Genomic DNA, 16,947 nt, shown 5'->3' on the forward strand with positions numbered 1-16,947 from the left:
GTGAGTCCACTGGAGTTTGAAGCCGATGCAGATACATCTGTCAGTGGGTGTAGCTGCAACGGGTGCTCGGCACCTGATATTAATTGATAAAATATATAATTGAACAGTCACTGAATCAATGGTGTTCATTGTGGCTAAACCAATTTGTGATCTAGCTACAACTAACCAATCACAGTGACTATCTCACACTCTCACCAATCAAAGTGAAGCCGTTATAAGCTAGAGCTTACAAGCCTCCAGTCCTGTGAAATGCAACACGGCTCTTTAATGAATAGGTCTGCGGTGCCCATTGTTTTTTTTACTTCAATACTAATTAAAAGCCTGAAGAAGGAAGGATCTGATGGATTTAAGTGATTTATAAATGAATAGGTATTGGGAGAGTCTTTGTTTAAATAGAGGCTTTTATCACGGGGAGGGTCCAAATCGCACACCCTGTACCCAATCAAAATACTTACCGCTCTGTCTGCACCGCAGGTATCACCGGGAACACAGCGCAAACTACATGTTTCTGGGGATCTGCGTTGCAGATATCATCAGAAATATGATGCAGGCACCAAATTTCAGAATATCTGCACATGCACCCTACAGAAATCACCAGGAAAATGGCGTCCACACAATTTTCACAGAGACCAGCGCATGCGCAGAGAGAGGGGAGGCTGCACACAGTCCCTCCCCTCTCTTGATCTGCCCATGCCTGGCAGTTCTACAAGTACTAGCATACCCAGCCAGGATTTGCTGTGACCAGTAGTGCCGCCTTCAAAAATGCTTTTTTAAACTACTTAACACTGTTACCTAAACAATCACTACAGTCCGATTCCAATAAGTAATTCAGTCTTGTGCTCAGTGGCAGATCCAGGGAGCAGGGGGTGGGGTGGGGAGCGATCTGAGAGCTCGGCCCTGGGGAGAAAAGGGATCTCATGGCTGCCCACAGGAGAGGGTGTTTGAGATGGGGGACGATTGCCCAGATCGCCCCCCAACCCCACCCCCCTTCCCCCTGATCCACCACTGAGCATGAAATGGAGGGTCTGATTCCGCAAGGATCGTTATTGCTAAAGCATACGCAGACGGCTGATTTTTGTGTACTGCGCATGCGTATGTATCGCAGTGCACGTGTGTAAAGGCACCACTGCAATCAAGCAGATCACGCAGAGCCATAGCAGTGTGATTGACAGGCAGTGAGCATTTGGGGGTGGTGACGGGGGGGTGGTCGGCGAAATGCAGGCGTGCCTGTCCATTTGAACGCCATTGCATGGGTGTGCAAAAATTAGCCATTGCGATTGCATACGCAGCTTGAGTACTTACTGCATGCAACGAGGTTACCAATTTCTAATAACCCTTTTACACCAAACAAATAACCCGGGTTATTGCCAGGTCGATCCGGGTCGAGGCTCTGTGTGAACGGCTCCCAAAAAAATAACCCGGGACGATTTACAGGGCAATCTTACTCGGGTTGAGAGCAGGGTTGAAAATGGGTTGTTCCCGGGTCATGAGGCAGTGTAAACGGGTGCTACCTGGATTATTTGACCAGGCTAGCTCCGAAAGATGCTGATTGGAGCTTCTGGGGCACCGGCAGATGATGTAATTTGTCAGTGCCCTGCAGAGAGATGCACATGAAGCCATCGCTTACCTGCCTAACCTCCTGCACCACAGCAGCCTGACCAGCAGCCACAAAAGCAGGCAGGCACACAGCCTGCCATAGCCAGAACTGCAGCCTGCACCACAGCCTGACCAGCAGCCACAAATGCAGGCTGATACACAGCCTGCCACAGCCAGAACAGCAGCCTGTAGCAATGCTGGGAACAGTCCCCACCCCTCTCTTTTGTTGCCTTTTGTGAGCATCTTTGTCAGACCTTAAAACAGACCATTTTTAATGTCTTCTATAGAGAGAAGCAGGGTTCAGTGTAAACGGGGCAAACCCGGGAATAACCCGGGTCAAGTTGCAGTGTAAATGGGTTCTGAAGCCGAGTTCGACCCGGGATTGACCAGTGTTCAAATTCCAGGGTCGGACCTGGGATTTTGGTGTAAAAGGGGTATAAGTAAGGTGAGGGCTGCTGTAACACCCTTCCAACCCTATGCTTGATCCGCCACTGCTTGTACTGGAGGAGCCCACACTACAAGTTTCCTTTTATTGTGTGACCAGCCCAGTCTGCAATAGCCTGCTACTGGTTGTTGGGTGGAAGAAAACACCAGATTCTTAAAAAATATATATGTATTTAAACCTCTTTTTAACACTTTAGAGTGCCATTTATTACCATTAAAGTATACCACCGCATCATGTTGAGGAGCTTTAAATATATTGTCACGTGGACGCATTAATTAATGCATCAACGTGTTAATGCACCATTCTTACGGCACACATTTTATACAGGTTGAGTCTCCCAGATCCAAAATGCTTGGGACCAGGGGCATTTTGGATAATGGAATATTCCGTATTTTGGAATATTTGCATACCATAATGAGATATCTTGGGAATGAGACCCAAATTTAAACACAGAATTCATTTATGTGTTATATACACATTGCCTGCAGGTAAATTTATACAATATTTTCAATAATTTTGTGTCTCAAACAAAGTTTTTGTACATACATGAAATTCATTTATGTTTCATATACACCTTATACCCACAGCCAGAAGGTAATTTTATACAATATTTTTTTATAATTTTGTGCCTTAAACAAAGTTTGTGTACATCGAACCATCAAAAAGCAAAGGTTTTATCTCAGTCATGTTAAAAAAAAATCTGTATTTTGGAATTTTGTGAAATGGCAGACTCAACCTGTATATATATATATATATATATATATATATATATAGGCGATATGATAACACACCAGATAGCATTGCTCCCTCACATTAATGGGGCTATCTGCTTGATACCAAATGGTGTCTTATTGGTATGGAGATTATGGGCTCTATTATTTTTACTAAAACAATGTGAAAAAGGGTGTTTTCACACCCTTTTAACATTATTTTAGTATCACCTATAGTTATTACAGGGCAATTGGAGTAGAATTCGTAAAATTCTACTCCAACCCCTAAGTATCACTTATTTTTAGTAAAGCAGATCGCATTTCCCATAATTGTAATGGGAAATGTGATCTGACCATAGTTACTAAAAATAAATGTGAAAAAAATATCGGGGGAAGCCCTGTGATAATAACGCCACCTGGAGGTGGCGTTATCCAGGGTCTCCCCCGGTTACCGGACTCCTGCTCTGCTCTAACGGGGAGAGCAGAGCCGGGAGTCGGTCCCAGTAATCAGCTGTGTGGTCTAAACAGACCGCAAGCTGATTACTGTAAAAAAAAAGAAAAAAAAACGAGTAAAAAAAAAATTACTTACCTGACTGCAGGGACCGGTGATCTGGCCTCCGGTGATGTCTCCCCTCCGGTCAGCTGGTCTCCCACAGTGCACTGCTGCCCGGTCATCAGGTGATCGGGCCCCAGTGCAGTATGGGAGATCACCTGACCGGAGGAATGGAGAACATCACCAGAGGCCCGGAGCATGCAGGTAAGTGTAAGTAAGGGAGAGGGGGGTAGCGGGGGGGTCGCGATTGCGGGGGGCGGGGCTTAGCGCCGGGGGCGGGGCTTAGCATCGGGGGGTAGCAGCGGCGACCGGTCGGCGCATGCGCAGGCACTTAATCATGTTTTTTTTGCGAAAATACCGTGATAAGGCTCCGAAGGGGATTAGCAGGGACAGAGCTTTATCGCAAGCTCTGTCCCTGTAAGGGTTTTGTAGTAAATCCCTGTGATATTGCCTGAATTCGCAATGCGAATTCACTCGGTAATATCACACTACAATCTGCATTACCAATGCGGATTGTAGTAAATAGAGCCCAGTATGTTTTACCTGTGTTTTCATCAGTTTCCTCTGGGAACTGTGGGGATTCAGTATGATTGACCGCCGGCCGACCTTCGATCGGTAAGCTGGGTGTCGGGCTCCCAGCATAGGTAAAATGACAGGCGTCGGGATTTCGAAGCCTGTCATTTAACCCCTTGCCGGGATTAGACAGTCGGGAAGCCAACGGTCGGGATTCCGTCCGTCGGCTTCCCGACTGCTTCCCAACTGTGGCTATCCCCCACAATCCAAAGACATACTTGGTAGGTAAATCGGCTTATGACAAAAAAAATTAACTCTAGTGGATGTGTTAGGGAATTAGCCTGTGAGCTTCGAAGTGGCAATAATTCATGCGAATGAATAATATATTCTATAAAGTGCTGCGTAATATAAATGCTATATAAAAGCTAGAGATGTGCGTGGACCCTTGTGTTTTGGTCTGCATGTGGATTCATCTTCGTGTTTTGGTTTTGCAAAACCATGCTCAACTGTTTTGGTTTCAAATCGATAAAAACGATAAAAATGTCAGAATCCAAAACCCGAGTTAGGTTTTTAAACTGGTAACAGATCCGAACCGACACAAAAGTGAATCCAAACCTTGACCCGGTTCTACTCGGAACCCCTAAATTTGGGTGTGTTCGGATTTCAGAAATCCGACCCGCATATCTTTAATAAAAACCTGTTAATAAATAGATAAATATGAGCTGCAGCAGCTCTTGTTGATATGTGTGCATTAAATGAATACACATAACAAATTACGTAAGTATTACAAACACTAGAAAAAGCTTTGAAAATAATACTGTATATTCATCTGATCTCTCCAGGGGGTAAATTTACTAAAGTGAAAGTTTTTAGAAGTGGAGATGTTGGCAATAACAACCAATCAGATTCTAGTTATTTATTCTAGAAGGTGCTAGTTACATGTTAAGTAGAATCTGATTGGTTGCTATGGGCAACATCTCCACTTCTAAAAACTCTCACTTTAGTAAATATACCCCCAGGAGTATTATACTGTTTGTGAGGTTGTACTTAAATATACTTTCTTGAGGTAGCTTAAGCTAAACTTAAAGGAAGCCCAGTTAAAGAGCCACACATTTTACCCCTCACTGGTGCATTTCCAAGTGGCAAAATGATAGAATGCTCCACACCGATAAATAAAGATATGTCATATATCCCTTAACTCTCATAAATAATTTAAGCCACAAATGAGGCTAAGCCAATCCTAATTTTAGGATAAAAAAAACCTAAAGGTTTACTTTAATGGAAGGGTTCAAAAGTGGTATGAGGCTGGTGTTTCATCTGACATTTACAATTATGCACAGTGCTAACTGTAACATTTTTCAACCTCTCCACACACCTAAGTAAATTTGTACAGTACATTGGGGGGGAAACGCTGTAAATGGAAAGAAGGTGTAAACTTATACAGTATGTGCATTGGGCGGAACATCCATAATCCATAAGCAATGTGTGCTTTGTAAATGAGGCCCAAAGTCTCACATGTTTAGCTTTATTTATAAGATTTATTTATCCATATCCTGCATATTAAAGAGACCCAAATAAAATAATGCAAATTATTCTCATTGCTTATTATGTTCAAAATACAGAAGTATCCACATATATCTTTACTTCTTGCATATTAAAAAGCCCTTCTAGTCTCGCCACGCCATGACTCGGTGCAACTTTTTACCTTCAAATGCGATGTGAATAGGACACACAAGCAGCTTAAGCCTATTTAAAATGATATGCGGCATGCCTATATTGTGTGTGTAACTACGGGTGTATCTGCATGTGAAATACAGTGTCACAGCCACTGACACTGTAACATAGCATTTCATATGCTGATACACACAGTCGCACACAGAATATAGGCAAAGAATTGAATTGCGCGAAAAGCGGGTGCACACATAGACGCGATAAGCAGAATTCGCATGCGAAGGGTGCAAAAACTTAGCGCACAAAATATTACTGCATTATGGCTTCTAACTGAATTAACACTTAGGTATATTAGCATATATTTTTATTTTGTGTTTTAGCTAAAGGCCTGTAATTTATTTCTTAAATGAAAACAAAGCGTTGTGTCAGAGTATAATTAATGCCTGTGGTGTATTAAACAACCACTCATATAGGAAGGTATTTCAGATACATTTACAATCTTGTGTGGGACCTTTTCCTAGAGTTCTTTTCAGTATTCGCATTGAAGGGCACAGCCAAGCAGGCACTTTAATCCACCTTTGACACAAAATGCTGGTAACAAACAAGAATACTGCAGCTCGTATTCAACTGGACAGCATAAATGCAAATAAGATACAACCATCTCAATTTTTGTCAAGTTCATTAGACACATATATTTGTAATTCTTTTATATAAGGCAATTTAACGTTTAGATTTGCTGGTCCTTTAATCTATTCCTTCCATTGTTCCACAGTTTGGAATAAATGAAGTGATCTATTGACTGACACACACACACACACAACACACACACACAACACACAACACACACACACACACACACACACACACACACACACACACACACACACACACACACACACACACACACACACACACACACACACACACACAGTGTAAGAGTCACCCTCCTGCAATAATCCCATAAAGGTGCCATATGATGTGCTGCCGTATCAGAAACCACACCAACATCTTAGACAAACATTAACATTATGGATATATGGAACACTGAAATCCTCCATTGAGCATACTGATATAGTATCCCCCAGTCAACACTGACATGAAACATGAAGGGAAGAAGCCACAATTTACACAATGATAAAAAAAAATGCCATTTGACTATTGTGTTGGGGAAAATTAATGCACTTACCCTGCCCGCTGCTTTTTGGACTTGTCTGATATGCCATCCCTAGACATTAGTTTGTTGAAGACAATTATGCCAATCAGCATGTTAACCTTTGAGATAAAATCCAGATAAACATTGAGATAACCATTGCATGCTTAAATTAATTTAAAAAAAACAGTTGTTCAAAAATGTAAATTTTTCACTAAAGGAAAACATTATTTTAGATACAGCATTTTAGTATGACTAAAGTGTAGTTATACTGCCAGTGGACGGGATGCCGGACGTCGATATACCAAATCCTGCCGCCCAGCAAGATACCGACGCCAAAACCCCCTTAAGGATCAGGATACTGGCATCGGAATTCCGACAGCCGGCATCCGGATCGTAAGACGGCAGAGCCAGGTAAGTCTTAGCCATGGGGGGAGGGTTAGGTTTAGCCACTCTGGGGGTACATAGGGTTAGGCACCCCCCAGAGAGGCTTTGGGTCAGGCTGAGGGGAGGGTGGGTTAGTGTTAGGCATCATCGGGGTTGAGGTTAGGGTTAGGCATCCCCCCGGGAGGGCTAGGTTTAGGGTGCGGGAAGGGGGTGTTAGGGTTAGGCACCACTGGAGGGTGGGTTATGGTTAGGCACCCCGCAGGGAGGTTAGGGTTAGGTACCACTAAGGGAGGGTTAGGGGGGGGAGAGGGGTAGGGATAGAATACTTACATCCGCCGTCGGGATTCTGACTGTTCGGGCTGCTACTGCCGGGATTTGAACCGGCAGCTACTGAGCCGCCTGTATTTCATACCCATCCCATAATATTCATTGGACATACAAAAAATTGCCATCATTTTGGATATACGAGACGTCTGCGAGGCTGCCACTAAAAACTTTGTAGCAACTGACAACTGGCAGTTTAGTTTCTCTCAAATATAACAAATGCATGAAATGATCTGTTTGCACCAATTGTTTTGCACACACACTTTGACCCTTTACTATTTGGTTTCCCTTGTGTACGCAAGCACAAATGACCTTAATGTTTTAATTAACTTGGGGATGTGAGGGTACTTTATTCAACAGATATGTTTATGCAAGTTGTAATGAAAATGCATTCAAACCGGCATTAAAAAAACTGTACCTGTTAAATCTAGGAGCACAGTTGTGAATACCTTAAAATTTTACAGCTTTAATCCTTGTAGAACATGTAAATATCATTCAAGTACAGACAAAAAAACAAAATTTTTGCTCAGTGATTATCATCCATACAAACACTTAAGGCCTGATTCAGAGCTCTGACCAGAGCGCTCGCTCTGAATCAGGGCCCTCCTCCATGAAAATGGAGCGGCCTCCTGGCCACTCGTATAGCTGTGGGTGACCACCCACAGCATATGCAAGCAGCCAAAAAGACGGTCGCGATGGTCTTGACCATCGCGACCATCGGACTTGCGATGGAGACCCTGCGGTAGGGTCTCCCTGCCACAAGCCCTGGAGTGATTTTGGCTCTATCAGAGCCAAAATCACTCCCACTGACATCACTAGTGATGTCAGTGGGGCCGGCTTCAGATGGTAGGCATTCCCATGGGAATGCCTCCGTCTGGCAGGCACGCCCCCGGCACGCCCACCAAAGGGGGCGTGCTGTCAATCAACATCGACAGCACGCCCCCTTTGGTTCAAGACCCGGAGCGATGGAAAGCCCGTCGCTCCCCGGGTCTCGCGCATGCGCACGACGGAGCTCCCTCCGTCGTGCGCATGCGCAGTGGGGAACATCGACCCGCTTGCGAGCGTCCTGACGCTCACGAGCGGGTCTGAATGACCCCCTTAGACCACCTTGTGCACATTTAAAAACATACTGTCTTGAGTCGTAAAGCTTAATGTACTGTAGGGACAGGAGCATGCTATAAATAAATTGAGTGCAGTTATGTTCCTTCCCACAAGTATCAGGTATCTATAGGCAAAGATTGTACTACCTGTTTGTTTACAAAATTGCTTTTTAATTAGAGATGAGCGGGTTCGGATTTCAGAGTTCCAAAACCACCCGAACTTAGGTGATCCGAGCCAGATCCGAGTTGGAGGGCCCAAGGACATTTCCATCTTGCACTCTTTTCTATGCATTATGTGCTGTTTGTGGCATTGCTGCCTGACATTTTTAATTTTATGGTTTGTGAATGTCCAGAAATTGTAATGGCCACATACAGCATCTCCTGTATGTCCATTTCATTTTTTTTTAAAGAAAATTCCGAACCACCAAATTGATGGGGTGGCCATCTGGCTAACAACACCTCTACTGGAACAGAACACCTCTGCTGTGCTGTATGTGCATAGGGGTTGGCTACTGTTGTCACTTGTCAGGGGCTGGATGCTTAATGTCCATACTGCATAGAAGCTGGTTGGCTGTTGTCACTTGTCATAGGGGCTGGCTGGCTTGGCTGTTGTCCACTCCATACAACGGCTGGCTGCTGTGCTGGGCTGTGCCTGTTGTCCATAAGGGCTGTGTTACTCTATACTAGGAGCTGTGCTGCAGACAGAAGAGGGGGGCTTCAGTGGCTCTTGTGTCGCTGCAGTCCATAAGGGGTGCTGCTGTGTTGTCCAGGGGGTGCTCTGTCCATCAGGGGTGCTCTTCACCCCCAGTGTGAAAAAAATAAATATATTTAATTTTTTTCTGTGTGTGCGAGCGCGTTACCCACACTTATCAGCAACGTAGCTGCGCAGGGGTGCTGCTTGTGTTGATTATCAAGGGGCTGCTGCCTCGTTCAGGGGTGCTCTCCCCCCCAAGTGCCCCCCCAAAAAATTAATCGGTCAATCAATGTGTTATTTTTTGTGTGTGTGTGCGTTAGCCACACTTATCACCAGCAACGTAGCTGCGCAGGGGTGCTGCTTGTGTTGATTATCAAGTGGCTGCTGCCTCGTTCAGGGGTGCTCTCCCCCCCCAAGTGCCCCCCAAAAAAATTAATCGGTCAATCAATGTGTTATTTTTTGTGTGTGTGTGTGTGCGTTAGCCACACTTATCACCAGCAACGTAGCTGCGCAGGGGTGCTGCCTGTGTCGTTTATCAAGGGACTGCTGCCTCGTTCAGGGGTGCTCTCTCCCCCAAGCAGGGCCGAAACTAGGATATCTGTCACCCAGTGCAAGGCAGCAATTTTGCGCCCCCTCCCTTCCTGTACCTAGATTTTGCCCTTGCTCCTCCATAAGGCAGTGCACTGGTCAAATGTCCCTGGTATAGTGAATTACATTATTCCACATACCATAATGCCCATTACACATTATACCACTCACTGTAATGCCTATTACCAAAGTGCCACTTACATATTTGCCCGACACCATTTTATGCCCCACAGTACGGCTTCTAATTACTTTAAAATTACCTGCTCGTTGTCAGGGGTTTTATGCTCATTACCAGGGGTTCCATGCTCGTTGCCAGGGGGTTTCATGCTCGTTGCCAGGGGTTTCAAGCTCGTTGCTATGGGGTTTATGCTCGTTGCCGGGGGTTTCATGCTCGTTGCTATGGGGTTTATGCTCGTTGCCAGGGGTTTCATGCTCGTTGCTATGGGGTTTATGCTCATTGCTAGGGATTCCATGCTCGTTGCCAGGGGTTACATGCTCCTTTCCAGGGGTTTTCATGTTCCTTGCCTGGACTTTCATGCTCGTTGCCAGGAGGTTTAATGCTCGTTGCCATGGGGTTTGTGCTTGTTGCCATGGGTTTCATGCTCTTTGCCAGGGGGTTTCTGCTCGTTGCCAGGGGGTTTCACGGGAGAAGATGCAGCTTTCAGCATCTTCTCCCGGCACTTGCGCTAGTCCACATGGAATCTGCTGAAAATGGCCATCCAAAAATGGCCGCCACCAAGGAGGAGATAGACACTAGAGGTTCAGTAAGGACCTCTAGCATCTGTCTCCACCTTGGTGGCGGCCATTTTTGGATGGCAGTTTTCGGAATCTGCAGCCCCAAGCCACCGTGTGTCAGCCTTTTTTCACCCCCTGCATTTCGGCACCCGATGCACGTGTACCTCTAACCCTCCCCTAGTTGCGGCCCTGCCCCCAAGTGCAAAAAAATATATATATTAAGTGTTATTTTTCAGTGCAGAATTTGTAATTTACATATTTATGCTTCAAGTTTCAGGCTTATTCTTATTCTTTATATGTAATGTTTATATATAGTGTTTGTATTAGAAATTGTTTATTGCAATTTTTTTCATGTTGTTTATTTATGTGTCTTTGTTTCATTTTTTTTTTTTATCAGTTATTGTGGGATCAAAAATATGTTTTAAATTATTATACCTGTCTTTTTTTTATTCATCACCTTTAGAAGGTCATGTGATTTTCAATCTAGGTAGGGACAGTTTTTTAATTATTGCAGGTATTTATAGACATTCGTTGCACTTACAGTATTTTTGAATACATTGATAAAGAGGTAACATATGTACCGAAAAATTTAAATAAATACAGAAATCTGCTGAAATTGTGATTGTATGCTGGTTCTCTATTTAATTACATTGTTTGAAGCAGCATGCAGTAGTCCATACACCCACATAAGTAAGGAATGGCAGATGAATTATGTTATGCTTGATTAGTATGCTACTTGCGGTACTGAAATGTCAGGTATCATAGGTAATCATTTATGAAATGACCCGGTAACTCACACATAACAAATTTCACCCATGTACTAATTAGAGGAGCACTCTTCAAATTAGTGAATGACCAACTTGTTCACTTTTTAAATTGCATTCCTTTGAACATGTCAGTGTTCTTTTAGGCCTTTAATCTGATATATTTGAAATCAAATCTGTTTAATAAAAACAGCTATAAAGGGCATTTATTAAAACATTTTACCACATAAGACTGGACAAGTTAAGTTTCTGTTGCATGTCACTCACCAGCTAACATCAAAAGTACATAAAAAAATTTACTAAGTGGCAGCTTTTGTGTCATTCAGAACCAGATTGAAGTTGGGTTCTAAAGCTAAAAGACAGTATTTACTAAAAGTTGTTTTGCCCTTCTAAATAAAACTTTCCATTGTTCTGGCGGTTCTAAACCCCTATCCTGCTTGATCCCGCCGTGGTTTGCAAGCCTTCACAGATACCTGAGATCTGTGCAGGCTTGTAGATGTAAAAGTACTAAAATTATGTAACATTTAAAAAAAAAACTAGTCTGGTAGTAACAAATAGGGGGAAAAGTGGTGAGAGGTCCCCACTATTTTTCAATACCAGCACTAGGCTGAACCTAGGTGACACTCTTTGGGGTTCTCCGTCCAAAATGGCAACCAGCCCTAGATAGGCCAGCCAGCCTAAGCCTGGAATTCCTAGGGAAGTGGAGTACCCCCAAAAAATTGGGGATCCCCTTTCTAAGGACAATCAACCTAGGGATGTTCTCCATATTTCATGGATTTGGGTACGAAGTTAATTCTTAATAATATTCTTCTTTACAGGTGGAGTACTGGACGTACTGATTGGTCAGAGCGCTTCAGTTCCCACGATCTGACTAATCAGCATGGCCCCATTCATTCCTATGGAAGGTGTCTGAAAGTGACCTCTCGGTTGCACCATGGCTCCTAAAGGGAGCAGTCAAGTTGGTTAATTATTTTGCCAAGATCGATTTATGCTCCATGGACTGAAAAGAACCTTTGTCAAGGATTTGTGAGTAAAAAAAAATTAATAATGAGGGTCGTAGGTGAGTGGTTATTTAATATAACATTCAGTGTGTGTGTCCAGTGTTTATTTTAATATTTTTTGTAAAGGTGGACTACAGGAGCAACAGGCCTTTGATGACCAGTAGTCCACCTGCAAACCCGCCACTTAGTCAACTTAGCCCATACTTGAATGACATGAGATGTTAAGTAAAAGTAACAATTAGCGATCCATCTGAGCAGAGCCGGCGGAATATAATGCTGCAATGTACAGATGAAAATGGGACAACAGATTACACAAATGAACATGGATGTACGGAAAGAGAAAAATGAGGGGGGGCAATCACTTCTGCTGCCACATGTTTTATTTGTGAGGTCTATATAAAAACAGCAAGCAAGAAAACAGGATTGACCATAGCGATTCTTACCAGAACAATAACAGCTGCAGGCCCCACAAATGCGTAGAGTAGCCCTCCTTCTAGAGAGAGCCAGCAACTGAAGGCCAGAGAAACACATAATCCAAGAGTAGTAAGGGGACAAAAATGTAAGACACAGAAAAAAAAGACAAGTTAATAAATGTAATATAATGGAGGAGTTATTAATTCAGCATTTATCATCTTGGAAAACCTACTGAATCATGGTAGGAATGTCAAAGAGATAGAACTGACTGACACATAAAGGGTCAGTAGGAAATAAATACTATGCATATTCTAATGCTGGGTACACACTTAACGATGTGTACCCAGCCAATGTCTCGTGCGGCGGGTCCCGGCATCGGCCAATGCTGGGTGCGACAGCACAACAGCGGGGGCCATGCTGCATTCGGCAGCATGGCTGGTCCGACGGGCGATATCTCTGACGACGCACAGGAGCGCGCATCATCAACGGCATAGTGGTTACACACTGCCTGATGTGGACAATACGTCTAGTGTATACCCAGCTTCAGTTCAATATAGCAAAGTGTTCAGGTGTCCCTAATTAACAGGCAAACTCCCAGGTTTTAACAATTTGTCCCTGAACATTCTTGTTTTTGGAAATGTCCTTTTGTTTAATATTAACCAACTGCATGGTGGAATTTATCTTATCTTGTGACCTGGATGCAATCCCCACTATATTCTTAAGGCCCCCATACACGGTGTGATATGCACCTTGCGATGTGACGGCCGATCCGATGGCCGACATATCGGGCGGTCCCCACACACGGAGTGACTGGGTTTCCGACCGCTCGATATGCCGGCAACACCCTCTCCCACCCGCATAGCGTTGCATGGGACCGTACATCGCTCCCCCAGATCAACTGAACATGCAGGAAGATCTTGAAGAGCGATGTACGATCCCAAGGAAGCGCGCACTGGCCGATGTCATACCCACCCGCGGATATCGTTCCAATCTCATCGGATTGCCTGCTATATCATACCATGTATGGGGGACTTTATTCTTCTGTTCATACGTAAATTAAGGTAATACTGAGTGTGACAGGCTTATTTGTACCTGCTAGGCGGCAGAGTAATGTTAGATATCATTCTAAGATGCTTCCAATTATGACAGAGCATGCAGTTCACTATTGGAAAATCAGAAGTGTACATTGAGGACTGACTTACTAATGGGGTGTTCCGTATCCTTTTGTTCTGGTGAAACCAACAGACACTGCAACCACCAGAGCTGGCAACCCTGGCAACAGAAACAAATTATTATATATATTATTATGTACACACTTAGGGCCTGATTCTGAGATTTATGCAATGCTGATATTTCCGCACATCAAGTGATTGCTTTGCGATTACACTAGCACACTTCACTTCATTCCAAAGTGAGTGACAGGTAACGCAGGCATGCCGGAACCGTTTACACGCTGTTTCATGGGTGTGCATAAATTAGCCATTGAGATCTCCTTTGCAGCATGAGAGCTCTCTGCATGTCAGGAGAGAGGCAGTGTTTGAGACGTCACTCAGAAGCTGTGTGGCTGCCCAATCTAGATGTCCCTGATGTTGAGGCTGTTGCACGTGGCTGGATGGATATTATAAGGCAGCAGTGGGCGTCCCTATGCTCGGGTAAGCTTTGGAAGGCATTAGCATATTTTTGCTAATGCGATCCGTAAGTTATTGCTGTGGAGTAAGGCCCTCATTCAGAGCCACTCGCTAGCGGCAGTACGCTCGTTCCGAGCGATGTTCGCACATCTGCGCATGCGTACGGATCGTTATACGCATGCGCGAACCAGTCAGTGCGGCCGAAATTCATGTGCTCGCAAAATAGCGAATGCCTGATAAATTGAGTGACAGGATGAGGCGTATGTGGGTGGTAACAGGGGAAGGTGCTTGAAAACGGGGAGTGGAAATCAGAACGCAGGCGTGCTTAAAGGTCAAAACGGGCGTTTTATGGGTGTGCATATTTAAAACAGCAGCGTCATTGACCACGTCACTGGGTTTTTTTTAAGCCAGAACTGTTCGCAAAATTGTGGTAGCAAAAACCAACCACAAGAATAGCGAGCAGTTCATACGCTGGTCGATGTACTCGATTAATCTAATAAATAGCGGACATGACGTATGGTGCGAGCGGCCAGGGGGCGTTTTTAACAAATAAACGAGCGTATGTTTTGCTCGCTCGTTCAGACTTAGAGGTGTGAACAGACTGCAATTTGCGAACGGATCATTTGAATAGCCACACCTTGTTTTTGAACGAACGACCGCAAATAGCGAACGGCTCTGAATCAGGCCCTAAATCTCTGAATCAGGCCCTTATAGTCTAGAACACACTTAATACTTGGAGAGTGATATCACCACAATGTGAGTTTTTCACAGATTGTTACAATGTCATGTCCATACAGTTTTTACCATTATGAAGAACAGGGCCGGAGACAGACATTACTAGTAGATGGAAATATATAATACACAAACTGCTATGCCGTACACTTGTTATATATTACTATGCAGTTAGCCTTCTGTCATTCTTCCTATGTTGATAACAACATGTAGAATGTTTAGTATGGATAATGACATTACAATTATGCACTTCATCTATCAATGCCGTGCCATTTAACATTAAGAAACATGACATAAGGATTTGTATAGATAATGGTGTATTAAACACAGAAAGCATTGTGACGTCAGCGTTTTATTTCTTATTATGTCTTGCCTAATGCCTCTTTAAGACCACCAACTACAATCAAACTCTTATTTTATAGATAAAAAAACTACTTGTTCCACCCTCATTTAAAATGTAGCGGGCGTTTCTGAGCGGTGACAAGGAGGTGGCTTAGCAGACGCACAGAGATGGTCCATCTTATGGGTGTGTTATGGGAGTGTTGTGGGCGTGTCACTGACAGTGGTTGCACTCAGAGATGTTCAGCTGCTCACACAGGAGGCCATACGCAGATGGAGATACAGCACCTGCCATAGGACTGGTGCAAGTATTAATGATACGTCCAAAGACCAATCACCATTTCAATGTATATGGACGCTGACTATGGGCGTTTCAGTCCTTGCTCATTCAGACACACGGATGTACAACAGGGAAGGGCTCTGTAGCGGCATTAGTATAAAGTAGCAGGCGGGCGACGGCCAAAAGGCGGAGACATGGACGTGGCTGCTTCTGACTCAGAATTAGCCCGATGGCATTTTATTATATGTGCAACTGTTGTGTGCTTGAGTATTTGTATTTCTTGGTATCTCTGGGCATATAAATGTGCATCCAGCATCAGGGATTTCATTCTGGACAACTCCTAATTAACATCAGCTCCTTAGCACAGGAAAAACACAGTGCAATTGGGGGGAAAAGGAGGCTCTGCCATGTGCTAGCCAAGCACCGCACCCCATAAAAGCCTTCTCTACTCTTGAATCCTTGTGCATGTAGGAGCAACTCCTCCCACCAGAAGATGAAAAATACCCCTTGCTGTACCGTAGCACAGAAATAGGTGCAATTTGACACAAAACATCATGTGAGCTGTGGTGGCGCATTTTGAAAGTATCATGTTGGGAAATGACTTGCCGATTGTAAGAATGTGCTTAGTAAAGCCGGGTCCACACATGACGACCTGTGTACCCGGTCAACGGCAGATATGAGGGAACGACATATCGGGCAGTCCATACACACCACGTGATCTGGTGAACGACCGCACGATACGTCGTTCCCCCACCGCATCCAAAGGCATGGGGTAGTCAGTCACATCCTCAGATTGAGCAGCATGTACAGCAAATCTGAGAATGCGACGGACGATGCAGCGGGAGCGCGCATAGTGCGTACACACTGGATGATTTGAACAATTTGTCGTTTCAATCCATCGGAAAATTACAAATCATTTAAAAAATCATTTTAGTATGTACCCAGCTTAAGTCAGCTAGCATGACTCATTATTTCCACACAGCAATAATAATTATGTAACTGATGTTAAAATCACAATTTTAAAATAAGAGAGGAAAACTAGAGAGAAACATTATGACCATGTTGAAATGGTTCGTGTTGGCGGGTCTAAGACAGGATTGGAGAAAAGCTGGTAAGAGTTTTAGCTTTACAAATGGTATTCAGTATAATACATAGTAAACTTCAAATGAGCATGTGTGCCTATGATTGAATACAAATATTCATAGAATGGTTTAGAACCGATAAGAGATTACAGTCTTATTTTCAATTCACAATGGCTGCAAACTCAAGCTGGAGGCTAGAAGGCAAACATATAATACAGCAAACTGCATGTGAATAGTAAGG

General features: G+C 43.9%; 1 protein-coding gene across 6 annotated transcripts in view; it reads right to left on the reverse strand.

Annotated features, from left to right (window-relative positions):
* ADGRB2 (adhesion G protein-coupled receptor B2) overlaps nucleotides 1-16,947 on the reverse strand; it is a 468,088-nt gene that overhangs the window by 13,667 nt on the left and 437,474 nt on the right. For all 6 annotated transcript variants that reach the window (XM_088462147.1, XM_088462149.1, XM_088462146.1 and 3 more), the window contains 3 exons: nucleotides 13,848-13,917; nucleotides 12,675-12,741; nucleotides 6,675-6,760 (listed from right to left, as the gene is read on the reverse strand). In XM_088462147.1, the coding sequence (XP_088318273.1) occupies nucleotides 6,675-6,760; nucleotides 12,675-12,741; nucleotides 13,848-13,917 (223 nt within the window). The remainder of the gene's footprint in view (nucleotides 1-6,674; nucleotides 6,761-12,674; nucleotides 12,742-13,847; nucleotides 13,918-16,947) is intronic.

Source organism: Taudactylus pleione, unplaced genomic scaffold, assembly GCF_031769625.1.
Source record: "Taudactylus pleione unplaced genomic scaffold, aTauple2 ptg001153l, whole genome shotgun sequence".
NCBI classification, from domain to species: domain Eukaryota; kingdom Metazoa; phylum Chordata; class Amphibia; order Anura; family Myobatrachidae; genus Taudactylus; species Taudactylus pleione.